The sequence below is a fragment of the Aulonocara sp. 'chitande type north' Nkhata Bay genome, linkage group LG23 (assembly GCF_057382095.1).
Source record: "Aulonocara sp. 'chitande type north' Nkhata Bay isolate Kocher_YH1m ecotype deep benthic linkage group LG23, A_spYH_male_GT1.1, whole genome shotgun sequence".
Classification (NCBI taxonomy): domain Eukaryota; kingdom Metazoa; phylum Chordata; class Actinopteri; order Cichliformes; family Cichlidae; genus Aulonocara; species Aulonocara sp. 'chitande type north' Nkhata Bay.
Window position 1 is genome coordinate 52,854,871 of NC_141365.1, and position 14,493 is coordinate 52,869,363.

General features: G+C 41.6%; 1 protein-coding gene across 1 annotated transcript; it reads right to left on the reverse strand.

Moving 5' to 3' along the window:
• Positions 1-1,742: 1,742 nt before the first annotated feature.
• LOC147303053 (uncharacterized) lies at positions 1,743-14,432 on the reverse strand. Its single transcript, XM_086283619.1, has 10 exons — positions 13,754-14,432; positions 12,460-12,672; positions 11,989-12,124; positions 10,978-11,516; positions 10,123-10,439; positions 9,821-10,002; positions 8,621-8,758; positions 2,553-2,596; positions 2,046-2,260; positions 1,743-1,912 (listed from the first exon to the last, which is right to left on the reverse strand). Exons 1-10 carry the CDS (start codon positions 14,056-14,058, stop codon positions 1,743-1,745), a joined length of 2,259 nt encoding a protein of 752 aa, XP_086139745.1. The 5' UTR covers positions 14,059-14,432.
• Between the last annotated feature and the right edge of the window lie 61 nt (positions 14,433-14,493).

Sequence of the window (14,493 nt, forward strand, 5' to 3'; positions counted from 1 at the left end):
ATACATATATATATACATACCCTTTACCTTTCAACACATATATATTTGTACTCCTATACTCATATACACATACAATCCCAGTGTTTATCCTTTACCCTTGCATACATACACTCTGACATTCACATCTGCATTTCCTAACACAGGAAGTTAATCCTTTAAGCAGGAAGTTATTCTTAAACCAGGAAATGTAATACACTTGGAGAACTTACTTGACATACCCAGACCTAAATCAGAATCAGAATCAGAATCAGAATGGGTTTATTGCCAGATGTTGAGGTTTACAACATTAGGAAATTGCTGCGGTGCTTCAGTGCAGACAATAAGAATTAAAGTGCTATGTAGAAAGAAAGATATGTGCATGAGATATACATGAGATATATACATGAGAATAAGAATTATGAGTGCTACGTAGAAAGATATATACATGAGTGAACCAGAAGAACCAAGCAATGAAGCTGTTCAAAGTTGTCCTGCTTTCTTTGCTAGTATTGCAGTTAATTTGTCGAGTAAGTAGTAATGAAAATGAAATTAGAACTTTTTTAAATAATGTATTAGAATGTTTGGAACAAATTCAAAGAGAAGCTACAGATTCTTTTGTTCGTCAGAGGCTCCATAGAGAACTTGGTGATCACATTCAAACCTTATCTGGAATTTTGTCCATCTCAAGATTTGTTGACGATGCAAGAAATAGAGAAGCAGTGAATACATTACAGTCCTTAAATGGATGGCTAATTTTTTTACTGACTGCTTATGAAACCAGACAAGGAACTACATCTGAGAACAGACTTGTCTTGCTACCTCCACCTCTCATGACTTGCTCTCAAGGTCGACCGCGATACAGCATTTCAAGAGAGCAAATATCTCATTTAGTATCTCTTGGAATGAACTGGCAAAGCATTGCAACATGCTTAGGGGTTAGCTCCCGTACTCTGTACAGGCACAGAGAGGACCTTGGCATTGAGCCACTGACTTATGCAACATTATCCGATGAAAACCTGAACAGGGTTGTTAGGGAAATCCTTCAGTATACCACAAATGCAGGTGAACGATATGTGCATGGCAGCTTGAGATCACGTGGGTTACGAATCCAAAGGTGGCGTGTAAGACAAAGTCTACAAGAAATTGACCCCTTTGGACGTTCCCTCAGAAGACGCAATGCAATACGTCGACGACTGTACAGTGTTCCTTTCCCCAATCAGTTATGGTGAGAAAATTCTAACAGGAAAACAGTCCTGATTCTAAGTCTATAGCGAAATGGATTATCTAAAGCAAAATAACTCATTGTTTTATTTACTCAAACGTGTGCATATCCTTGACCATGTCATAGTTTCCCCATACATAACTTATACTGATTTCATTTTTCTATAGGCATATAGATGGAAACCACAAACTTGTGAGATGGAGGATGGTGTTCCATGGCTGTGTGGATGGTTTCAGTAGAACCATCATCTACCTTGCGTGTTTAGATAACAACAGGGCATCAAGTGTTTTGTCACTGTTCATGGTTGGTGTTCAGAACTTTGGAATGCCATCCAGCGTGAGATGTGATCATGGACTAGAAAACACTGGTGTTGCCCGTTTCATGCTTTACAGGCAAGGACTGAACAGGCATAGTGTTATCACTGGCAGGTCTGTGCATAATCAAAGAATTGAGCGATTATGGGCAGAATTAAATCGAGTGGTGTCATATCATTTTGTTAATCTTTTCAATTTTATGGAGGAGCATGGTGTATTAGATTCACTTAATGAGGTCCATTTATTTTGTCTTCATTATATATATTTGCCACGTATTCAAAGAGCTGCCACAGAATTTCAGAACCGGACGGTTGTGGAGAGAAGCCAATTGGTGGAACAGTGTTGGCTCCAGTGGCGAAGGCAAGAATTGTCCCCAGCTTCTGTGTTCCGTCTTGATCTAAAGGAAAAGCAATACTGTCAAAAATGGCATTAAAGACAAAAACACAGCAAGCATTTCTACTTTTAACTGATTCAATGAAAAGATGCACTGCATTATAAATTGAACACAATGCTTAAAACGCTAAATTTACCTTCTGCATCTGTTAGGTAGTCTCTCCAGAAACTAATGACAACTGCTTCAGCATGCCTTTTATTGCTCCCAGCTGGAGAAAGGCGGATGGTAAAGAGGCTGTCAAGAAGGTCAGCTGTAAGCACTGAAGGTGACCAGCATAGAAGGGTGCGAAAACTCTCTGGGTGATCTTGGATTTTGTCCAGCACCTCAAGTGTCCGTAGTCCATCCTGAAATCTAAATGATGATCAGAATTACCTTTAAAAATCACAAATCACATCAAAAATGAATGGATCCAAGAAGTATAATCTAAAACATATGAATTTATATATACAATAATTTTTACTTCAGATTATTCACATCATCAAAAGTGTATATCCCAAATCTGCATTTTTCATGTGATGCTGTCACCTTTGGAGGCATGGTGTACCTACACATAAAGAAATGTCACACAAAATTCCCAGAATACAAGGCAATCAGCATGGGTTTGAGTTACTTATTGGACAACAATAAATAAATACATACATACCTTTCAAATGGACCACAGACTCTGTGTATTACTTGTGTTACGAACTTGTATGTCCGTGTGTTTGTTTGTGCAGGTGCTGTGTTTTTGTCTATGTTAATTTAGCTGTGCCAGGTCCCTGTTCCGATTGGTGCGTGGACTTACTGCCCCGGCGTGATTGGATCCAGCTGGAGGACCCGCCCATTAAAAGGAGGCTGGAGTGCTACAGCGGGAGAGGTCCTCGCATTTCTCCTCATCACCCAGCAGTAGTCCTGTGGTAGCCGCTGGCTGCAGTATACGCTTGAAAGTTGTGGAAGTGGAGTGGGTAGGGGTGAGCTGCCATTTCTTTTGATCACCCGTTTTCTCCTGTTTTGAGTTAGTTAAGGAGGTCAGACTCTGTCTTTATTTTTGACTTTGTTTTGGTAAGGTCAGGGGTGCGGGATTTGTGTAGGTTTGTTTTGTTTATTGTTTTGGCCTTGGCTCACCCTGAAGTGTTGACACTCCCGTTTTGGTTCTCTTTATTCACATTGTAAATAAATCAGCTCATATCTAACGGATTGGTTTCGTGTGACTGCTTGGGTCTTGGGGAGGGAAGCGAGTGCCTCGCTCATGTTATGGCCTGGCCCTAGACGGGTCGTAACATGAATTGGGGGCTCGTCCTCTGCCTTTTCCTGTGGGTTTTTGCGTGTGTTTGGTCTGTTGGCGGTTTTCTTGGGTGTGGGGGTGGTAGGTGTGTGGAATTATGGAGTTTTCTTTGGATGATTTTGTTACTTCGCCTTCGTGGGATAGAATTGTGAGGTGCAGGAAAGCGGATTTGCTTATCATTGCTAGTTGTTATGATGTTCAAGTGTCCTATGGTGCCCGCAAAGCGGTGGTTAGGGACGCTTTGTGTGCAGAGTTGGTGGAGCGAGGCGTTCTTCCTGCCCCGCAGGCAGCTGTAGAGCAGCCTGATGGCGGGGGTGTGAAGGTGGCTCCGGAGGCTGAGCCGGGGTCGGATGCCAAAGGGCCTGTTAACGTGCTACCAGCCGAGGCGGACTCTGATGCGGCTGAGGCGGGCTCTGACACAGCCGAGGCGGACTCTGATGCTGCTGGGGCGAAGCCTGAAGCAGCTGAGTCTGGTACGGCCGGGGAACCCCTGGCGGGGCGGTCTACGGAAGATCTCCGTTTGACCCTCCGTATTAGGGAGGTGGAAGCCCGTGCTAAAGAGCTTGAGGTACAAGCAATGCACCTCCGTGTCAGAGCTTTGGAGCTGGAGCGAAAGCCCTCCACATCTGCCTCTAGTCATCCTAGTACGTCCACCGCGGTCCCGACAGGTTTTGACATCACCAAACACGTTAAACTGGTTCCCCCGTTTCGTGAGGCCGAAGTGGATTCCTATTTTAACGCTTTTGAGCGTATAGCGGCCGCGTTAAGTTGGCCGAAGGAATTTTGGCCGCTGCTGTTACAATGCAAATTGGTTGGCAAAGCCCAGGAGGTGTGTACCAGTTTATCAATTGAAGATAGCCTGGATTATGACGTCATGAAGAAGACTGTGTTGCAGGCATATGAGCTCGTCCCAGAAGCCTACCGTCAAAAATTTAGGAAGTGTGAAAAAACCGCCAATCAGACATTTGTGGAGTTTGCCCGTGAAAAAAGTCGCCTGTTTGAACGATGGTTGCAGGCCAGTAAAGCACAGGATTTCGAGGGGCTGAAAGAGCTTCTTTTGTTAGAGGAATTCAAAAAATGTTTGCCGGACCAAGTAGTCATTTATCTGAATGAGCAAAAGGTGACCTCACTTGCTAAAGCGGCAGTGATGGCTGATGAGTTTACTCTCACCCACAAAACTATATTTTCAGCCGCTGTCTCACAGAATACTAGGGTGGGACAGGAAAGGAAGATAAAGTCACCAAAGATAGGACTGAAAGATAGACAGGAGGATGGTGTTAATCGCGACTGTTTTTATTGTCGCGGACCCGGACATCTAATCGCTGTCTGTCCTGCGCTCCGGAGGAAAGAGCAGCGCAAAGGCTCTAGAAATCCAGCGGGCGTAGGTCTCATCAAAGTTGTCCCTTTGCCTAAATCGCATTCCACTCTCACCCGTGATTTGCACCATGTGGATGCAGAAATAGAGCCACGTTTTAAACCGTTCATCACGAAAGGCTTTGTTTCTGTGACGGGAGAAGAGGGGGACAAAGTGCCTGTTACTATTCTTCGGGACACAGGTGCGCATCAGTCGTTTATGTTGGATAGTGTACTACCATTGTCAGATAAAACTGCTTGTGATTCGGATGTGTTGGTTTGGGGAATTAAGATGAGCGTTCTTCGGGCGCCGTTACACAAAGTCCATTTACATTCGCCCGTGAAAACGGGGCATGTCAAAGTTGCGGTGAGTTCCCAGTTGCCGATTAAAGGGGTTTCGTTTATTTTAGGAAATGACTTGGCTGGGGGAACAGTTTTCCCACCGCCTGAAGTGGTGGAAACGCCTATTTCTTCTGTCACCGAGGTTGCCGCCCCTTTGTTAAATGTGTTTCCTGTTTGTGCAATCACTCGTGCGCAGTCACGCAAATTTGATGACGTTATGGATGTTGCTGACACGTTTATGGCGATGCCAGACGAGAGAATATCTCCCAGCCGTGAGAGTGACAGAACAAAAAGCGATGTGATGAAACTGATGCCAGAGCTGGATGAGAAATTGAATAGGGATGCATTGATAACCGCTCAGCAGAATGACTCATCACTGGCTCCCTGTTTTCTATCTGCAGCTAAGAGTGCAGGAAGTGAATCACCCACTTCTTATTTTTTGCGAGATGGAGTTCTTATGAGGAGGTGGTCCTCTGACCGGTGTGGTTTGCCTGGTGCTACGCAGGTGGTGGTGCCGAAGCCACATCGAGGGCAGGTGCTTAGCTTAGCGCATGATGCCAGCATGGCTGGACATCTTGGGGTGAACAAAACATATCATCGGGTGTTGCGCAACTTCTTTTGGCCAGGGTTGAAAGCTGATGTGGTGGCATATTGCCGTACCTGTACCACATGTCAGATGGCGGGGAAACCTAACAGACCCATTCCACCTGCTCCGTTACATCCTATTCCAGTAATAGGTGAGCCGTTTGAAAAAGTAATATTGGATTGTGTGGGTCCCCTGCCAAAAACCAAATCCGGACACCAATACATACTTACAATAATGTGTTCAGCAACAAGGTACCCAGAGGCAATTCCACTACGCACGCTGAAAGCAAAACCGGTGCTAAAAGCACTACTTAAATTTTTCTCTACTTTCGGACTTCCAAAGGTTGTTCAAACAGACCAAGGAACGAATTTCACCTCAAAAATATTTGCACAGGTTGTGGAGGAGTTGCACATAAATCATGTAAAATCCAGTCCATACCACCCGGAAAGTCAAGGTGCTCTGGAAAGATTCCATCAAACCCTCAAAGCTATGCTGCGCAAGTTCTGCGCGGGGTCGGATAGAGAATGGGATGAGGGTCTGCCGTTATTGTTGTTTGCAGTCAGAGAAGTCACTCAGGAATCCTTGGGATTCAGTCCGATGGATCTGGTGTTTGGACACGTGGTCCGCGGTCCCCTCCGCCTTCTGAAGGAGAGGTGGTTGTCAGAATCTTCTGAAACTCAGCATAATGTTCTGGATTATGTTAGCGGACTTCGGGAAAAGCTTCACCTTGCATGTCAGTTAGCTCGAGAGAATCTGTCACATACGCAAGCTAAAATGAAAACTCGCTATGATAAAAAAGCTGTTTGCAGAAGTTTTCAGCCGGGAGAGAAAGTGTTGGTGTTGTTGCCTGTGGTAGGGTCCAGCTTATCAGCTCAGTTCGCTGGCCCATATGTGGTGGAACAAAAACTCAGTGACAACAACTATGTGATCCAGACCCCAGACCGCCGGAGAAAGTCTAGGGTTTGTCATATTAATCTGTTAAAATCGTTTCACTCGAGGAGTCCTTCGGGTGCGCCGTCTCCAGTGTGCGCCGCTAGTACTGTTTCTCCCTATGAACCCTCTGATGACGGGCTACTCCAGAAAAGTGAAGCGCTGGGTAGCGGCCGGTTGAAAAATTCGGAGATCTTAAATGATTTAGACACATATTTAGTCCACCTGTCTGAACCCGCTCGAGCTGACATCACTGAGCTGATAGAAAACAACTTATCACTTTTTTCTGATCACCCTCGTCAAACTGCGGTCCTGTGTCACGATATTGATGTGGAAGGACATAATCCGATTAAGCAACATGCTTACCGAGTGAACCCAGTGAAAAGGGCGATAATGCAGAAGGAAGTTGACTATCTCTTAGAACACGGTTTAGCCTTTCCGAGCGCCAGCGCATGGAGTTCGCCGTGTGTGCTAGTACCAAAATCCGACAACACTCCTCGGTTTTGTAATGATTACAGGAAAGTTAACGCTGTTACCAAACCTGATTCATTTCCTCTTCCTAGAATGGAGGATTGTATTGATAGAGTGGGATCGGCATCGTTTGTAACCAAACTTGATTTGTTAAAAGGTTACTGGCAAGTACCTTTAACTCCCCGAGCCTCTGAAATATCTGCTTTTGTTACACCGGACCATTTTCTCCAGTATACGGTTATGCCGTTTGGGTTGCGTAATGCACCCGCTACTTTCCAGCGCCTTATGGCCAAAGTACTGGCGGGCGTGAATAACTGCGATGCCTACCTGGACGATGTTGTCATTTATTCATCCACCTGGTCTGACCACTTACAAACACTCTCTCTTGTTTTCAGCCGTTTTCAGGAGGCCTCGCTTACGTTGAACCTAGCCAAATGTGAATTTGGCAGAGCCACCATCACATATCTGGGAAAACAGGTGGGTCAGGGACAGATACTGCCGGTGACCGCGAAAATACAGGCGATCGTTGAGTTTCCAGTCCCACAAACGAGAAGGGCGCTGCGCCGATTTCTAGGAATGTGTGGTTATTATAGAGGGTTTTGTAAGAACTTTGCCACTGTCGTCGTTCCTCTCACCGATTTGATCAGTCCGAAGAAGCCTTTTGTGTGGACGCCTGTTTGTCAGACTGCTTTCGAGTCTGCGAAAGCATTACTGTGCAGTTCCCCTGTTCTTACGGCCCCGAATTTCATGTCCCCTTTCAAGCTCGAGGTTGACACTAGTGCGGTTGGTGCAGGAGCTGTCCTTATGCAGGAAGACCATTGCGGCGTGGATCGCCCAATTTGTTACTTTTCAAAAAAATTCAACAAACATCAGATGAACTACAGTACCATTGAAAAGGAAGCCCTTGCCTTGTTGTTAGCCCTACAGCATTTCGAGGTGTATATCGGATCCAGCTCTATCCCTGTTCAAGTGTTCACTGACCATAACCCATTGGTTTTTCTCTCCCAGATGCAAAACTCAAATCAGAGACTTATGCGTTGGTCCCTTCTTTTGCAAGACTTCAACCTGCAGATCAAGCATAAGAAAGGGACGGAAAATGTCATCGCGGACGCCCTGTCGAGAGCAATTTTGTAGTCTAGGATTAAACACTAGAAGGATTGTTTAATTCTTATGGAAGGGGGTGTTACGAACTTGTATGTCCGTGTGTTTGTTTGTGCAGGTGCTGTGTTTTTGTCTATGTTAATTTAGCTGTGCCAGGTCCCTGTTCCGATTGGTGCGTGGACTTACTGCCCCGGCGTGATTGGATCCAGCTGGAGGACCCGCCCATTAAAAGGAGGCTGGAGTGCTACAGCGGGAGAGGTCCTCGCATTTCTCCTCATCACCCAGCAGTAGTCCTGTGGTAGCCGCTGGCTGCAGTATACGCTTGAAAGTTGTGGAAGTGGAGTGGGTAGGGGTGAGCTGCCATTTCTTTTGATCACCCGTTTTCTCCTGTTTTGAGTTAGTTAAGGAGGTCAGACTCTGTCTTTATTTTTGACTTTGTTTTGGTAAGGTCAGGGGTGCGGGATTTGTGTAGGTTTGTTTTGTTTATTGTTTTGGCCTTGGCTCACCCTGAAGTGTTGACACTCCCGTTTTGGTTCTCTTTATTCACATTGTAAATAAATCACCTCATATCTAATGGATTGGTTTCGTGTGACTGCTTGGGTCTTGGGGAGGGAAGCGAGTGCCTCGCTCATGTTATGGCCTGGCCCTAGACGGGTCGTAACACTTGGAACATGATGTCATGTATAAGCAGATCCTTGTCTTCCAGCCTCCGTAGCGGCCTCAGGCAGCCAGCATTGGCTAAGTATTCCTGAAGTGGCTCAGTTGCTACTATCAGATCTTCAAAGGATTTACACTCTTTAACCTTCAAATAAAAAATTAATGGGCCCCAATTAATACATGGAGTAGAACGAAATGCACACTGTCAAGTGTTCCTTTGACTGTGAGGTGCCCACACTTGAAAAAGACCAGACTTTGAATTTCACTCAACTTTATTGTGACCAGCTAGTTTGATAGCTGGTAGGTAGGTAGCAGCAGGTAAAAAACCTTTCAACACAAAAATAAAGAACATTCCATTAACCATTCAGATAAATTACATGCATTACACAGAAGACAGATGAAATAACAAAATACACTTCAGTAAAGCCATTTACCATGTGGTTAACTGTGTTAATTTAACTGTGGTTCTTAAATATACAAAATGTGTCTTCTTTGCATTAACACTTTTTTTTTTTATAAACAATTGTATTTTAAAGTATACATTTTAAAGTTCAACATTTTAATAGACTTTAAGGATTTTCTTTACAAAGAATTATTTTCTTTAAATCAAAACCCAAACATTTATTCACTAGTTTTACGATCCACCCAAGGATTTGGGGGGGTAACTTTTTAATATTAATTAACATAAATATGTGGGAACACTAACTGAACAAACAATTTATTCAAACTTAAACATTCATTTTTGTCAATATAATTTTTTAAACTTAAATGCAGCAACTATTTCCCTAAGCGTAAAACATTTGCACAACTGAGCTTCCATAGTTCCAAATATATGTGCAGCAAATGTGAGCTCAAGAGCTTACCGATAGCCCGTCTTGTTCAAAGTCTTCCTCACAGTGGAAAAATGCTTTGTTTGCCGTCCTCTCAGTATGTTGCTCACGGGTCAAATGACTGCTGCATGCATTTTAAGGTCTACTAGGCACGCCCACCCTTGATTGCTCTAATGTGGCTCACCTGGCAGGGCGGCGCACACCAGGCCGTGCTTAGTTGTTGATTGCACCCAAGGTCTAATCAGTGGCCATGCGCACGCAGCACCGAACAGGTAGTGGGCAGGAGGAGGAAGAGAGGAATAACAGCCACACCTACTAGGCCAGCGCGACACACACAATACTAAAACATTATCCAACAACTGACAAATCAGTTTTACCCTTTTAATTTTTTCACGCAGGTCACTATCGGCAACATCTTCTAAAACTGGTTTAGCCAAATCTGGGCCATCAACAAGGCAAGAGAAGAGTGTTGGGGACAGAAAGCCTGCTGGTGGACCACCATGTACAAGTCTTACTGCAATGGCTCTGCCTGCAATGAAGTACCTGTCCTCCCTCATGGCTAGAAATAATGAAAAACATTACATGTCAATAGATGCATGAAAGCGCTTGACACGAACTTCATAAAAATGATTTTTTTATTGCATTACTCCAGGGATATCAGCCTAAAATCAATACATACCAGCACTATCAAGCGCCAAGTTCATTTTGCCTTCTTCACCCTCAAACATTGGAGACAGGGGTAAAGCTTCGATCAGAAGTCTTAGAAATTCTCTTCTTGGTCCACCCAAGTCAACAGCCTCTTCAGGTACTCCCATATCGTCAGAAAACCTGACAGAAATTGTGTGGCATGGATCATATGTCGCTTGTTTAAAACCTCTAATTGCTCCATCCAGGACTGTTGATCTATTAATGTTGAACTTGCATTTCTTCTGTTGGTTTACTTTTGCAGAAAGTTCCTCCAAAATATCTTTTGCTGATACCAAACAACTTGAAGTCCTGTAGGATTAGAAAAAAGAAAAGAAAAAAAAAGAAAAAAATATTGAAAAGAACATCAGTAAAAACATTCACATACAAGGGCTACAAGGACATACAAAGTTTTGTCAAAATCAGAATCAGCATACTTTATTAATCCCTAAAGGAAATTATCATAATCATAAGCAAAATGTACAAAGGAGTATATTGCTCAGTGGCTTTTTATATTGTTTATATGTTTTGGAGAACTAGAAAGCACTAGAGCAAAGAAAAATAGTTTCAATGCACAATAAGTAAATTTCATTTCATTGTCAGATAGGCTGTTAAAAATTCGCTGCCTATTTCAAATAAAATAAAATTTGCCAGCATTACAGCATTATCATTTGACTCTGTAGACATTATTCAAAAAACTGTTTTGTTAACAGCAAATATAAATATCATATATGCATATAAATATCTGAGGATGGATTACACTCCTTCACAACACTGGTTACAGTATTGGATTGCAACAAATATGGTGTGTTTAATTGGCTACTGTAAAACATTTGTATTTGAAACTAACCTTTCGCTCTGCAGGCTTGCTAGTATAGCCTGGTTAAGTTCCTCATCATCAGAAGACATGTCAGATAGTGGAGTCATGATTGAAAGGTAGTTATCGTAGTTTACAGATTGACTGTGTGTTGATGTAGAGGGTAATGCTGAACAATCATTCTCTGGATTCCTGGTCTGGTAGGGTGAGCTTGAGGTATTTCGGCACGTCAGGACCAGAACTGGATCACTTAAAGATGCAGATGATGAGGTAGAAGGCTGACTAGTGGAAGGGTAGATTTCCAATGAAGACACTGGTAACTGGCTGAAGGAAATGTTTGTTGAAGCGCTGCTGTACTTGTGTGAGATACTACTTTCATGGGTCAAGGCAGGAGTTTCCGTTAATAATGTTCCATTACAAACTGATGAGGCAGGAGATTGCGTCGGAGCAGAGATTGGTTGGAAGGCAGCTGTTGAACTGGCAAAACTGTCTGAAGATGATGAGCGCAGCTGCCTTGATGAAACAGGGTTTTCTTCACAGTTTTCCTCACTGCTGTAGCTTGTAATATCATCCTTAGAAATAAAATAATAATTATAATAATTCACATATATTGAATTTGAACATTAAATACCATATATCCAACCTCTTCTGCTTATTCTTATCAGAGGTGGGGTGGTTGGAGCCTATCCCAGCTACCATAGGGTGAGAAATTTCAAGAGTTAATAGATCTTTCTCACAATTACTTTTACATACTAGGCAGACAAAATTGTAACACATCTCCTGAACAGCAGTAGTCTTACGTTCTATAATTCACAAACAGTCCAACAGAGCAGCTGTAAATTTAGTCAATACCAGAGCTTAGGATTAACATTTTAAAAAAGGAACATTAACTTGGTACTATTCTATCCAACTACAAAAGGTGAAAGGCAAGTTTAAAAAGAACAGAGATGAGAAAGTTCAAAGGTTGTTTATGCACCAATTTCTGGTCTTCATATTATTACTGTACAGTGCTATGTAGATTCATTCAAAAGTCAAACAACGTACCAAAATTGGTTTTGATGGTCTGATGTATAGGGCTTTCGATTTATAAATTTTATGTATGAGATTTGCATCCAGCTCCTGTCCTGCTCGCAGTTTGGGCGCAATCAGTCTGTTTCCACAAGCCATCAGAAACTCCAGGCTGGAAAACAGTTACAGTAAGTTGTAAAATGTTTAAAATCCAAAACAGCAAAAATGTTCCAATAACTTTTTTAGAGCTAATCTTGTTTTCCTCTTTGAATCAGACTTAAACCAGTAGTAACAGAAGTAAACTTTATACAAATGTCAAAAAAGTATGCCAAAAATGGAGTGTTCAAGAAAGGATAACTGATTTGGTTCTTTTATTTTAGTTTACTGATTCATGTCTACCTGTTCTCTGACTTAAATCGTTATGTAAAGCTTTGAAATGCCTAGATATCGAAAAGACTACTGACAAAAGCTGTGTCGCATTAGGTTTCGACTGCTAGCACAACCTACCTTACATCAATAGAAAGTTTATCTCCAAAGGCGTCCCTTATTTGTTCAGAGACAGTTTTCTGGTCCCAGGATTTTTGGAATTCAAATCCATTCAATATATGCCCTTGTTCATGTAAATGTTGTTTTGTGCGATGCTTGACAACAACACTGCTTGATGGCCGTGGAAGAAGGATGACATCTTTGTTGAAAGTATCATGATAATGTGTCTTGGCCCTATGAAACAAAACAGAAACTATATTCAGATTTATGTATCTTTTGTTTTATTTACCTATACTTAGACACTATCAGTTCCTTAAGAAAGTTGCTAATGTCACTTGGTAGTGACCAGCTTACATGTTAAACTGTTGCTAAGCTTTTATAAATAAAATAAAATGTTACACAGTTTATATTAAAAAAAAAAACAGTATCGCAGCTAGCCATTTAGCCCACTTGAATATGTTTAAAGTTGCTTGTGCATGTAAGAGTTGAGTATAATAGCAAACACAAATAACAGAAACATAATTTGAAAGAAAAAAAATGCATAAAGTAATAGCATGCCTATAAATTGCCTTTGAAAAAAAATGGAAAATGTACGTAAAATAGAAAATGTTTTGGGGTTTGACCATTTTAATTCACTGACGCTTGAATTAAAAAAAAAAAAAAAAAAAAAATATATATATATATATATATATATATATATATATATATAGTACAATGCATAAGGATTTTTTTTTTTACTGCTCTACAAAGAGGCATACAAAGAAACATTTGCTATTACTTTGACTAAAGAACAAAAAGGACACCGATCATATTTCTTTTTTTCTTATTTCATACACTGTAGAAACTGGACTGAAGGCATGACTTGGCATCCATGTTTATCTACCTCTACAGTGGTACAGATATTGATCCACTCACAACACAGAGTAGGATTGATGTCTTCTAGCAAGATTAAAATTCTACCCCAAAAAATAAATAAATAAATAAATACAAAACTAAACAAAAACAACAAGAAAATTAACCCAACCTTTTATTTAGCAGGCTAATGTAGCTACCACCTCCCACATTAATAAAGAAGATTTAATAAAGTAATCTTAAAGTAAGCATCAACTTACACTCGGGTCACAAGTACAAACAGCCACTAATATTGAAATAAATGCCACGGTCTTTACTGTTTTTAATGTGGATGCTGCTGAATAAATTAGCTAGGGCTAAAAATTTATAAGGGTAAAAAAGTGCGTTGCTAAATCAGCAAAGCACATTTCGTATTTTGTATTTCGCAGTTGTATAGTTAAGTGGCAAACTGTTTTGTTCTTACCTTTTCCTTGATCTGCAGTTCCAGTTGCCAAAGTGTTTCTGGGTCTGATATCGCAAAGACTGCCCCACTCCAGTCGAACTCCGTGTAGCTACTTGACTCGTTGAAGATACCCGGGTGTTAGCTGGTCTAAAAAGTTCCCTCATCTCACTTTCCACCGTGCTGTGGGTAACACTGGGTGCAGTTGAGCCCATCCCATCTCGATCAAGTGACGAGGACAACGATGTGACCGTTTCAGGAGATGATAAAATATTTCTTAACAACCCGACAGCTTGCTGAAGAACTCGAGTTTCTTCTCCCCCCTCCATGCTGTCAGACACTTGAAAGTGACCCGCGCGTGCTTCTCAGCCAATCACAGCGGTACAGACACCCAGCCTTCCGTTTCCATTAAACTCCTTCCGTTTCCACTATACTCTTTCATTCACATACATTATTCTCTTGCATACATATATTTTCTTCAGATATGTATGCATTCTCTTCTTACATACATATATTATTTGTAAGATTAAATGCATTTTGAATGCATGTAAATGAGAGCAAAATGTAGGAATGCATAAATGAAAATGCATGTATGTTAGAGTGCAAATGTGTAAATATGTAGATTAAAATACATGTATAAGAGAGCATAATATTGCAATGTGTGTGTTAAATATGTGTAAACATGAGAATAAAAATATCTAAATATAAAAATTAAAATAAAACTACGTGAGAGTGAAAGTATATGTATGTGAAAGAAGAATATA

What these genes read in the sequence shown, in the direction of transcription:
- LOC147303053 (XM_086283619.1), bottom strand. Translation starts at nt 14,058, where the DNA reads ATGGAGGGGGGAGAAGAAACTCGAGTTCTTCAGCAAGCTGTCGGGTTG. An exon ending in AAACTTTCTATTGATGTAAG is followed by an intron (nt 12,125 to 12,459) that starts GTAGGTTGTGCT and finishes ACTGTTTTCCAG; the next exon opens with CCTGGAGTTTCTGATGGCTT. An exon ending in GTCTGTGGTCCATTTGAAAG is followed by an intron (nt 2,261 to 2,552) that starts GTATGTATGTAT and finishes ATCATCATTTAG; the next exon opens with ATTTCAGGATGGACTACGGA.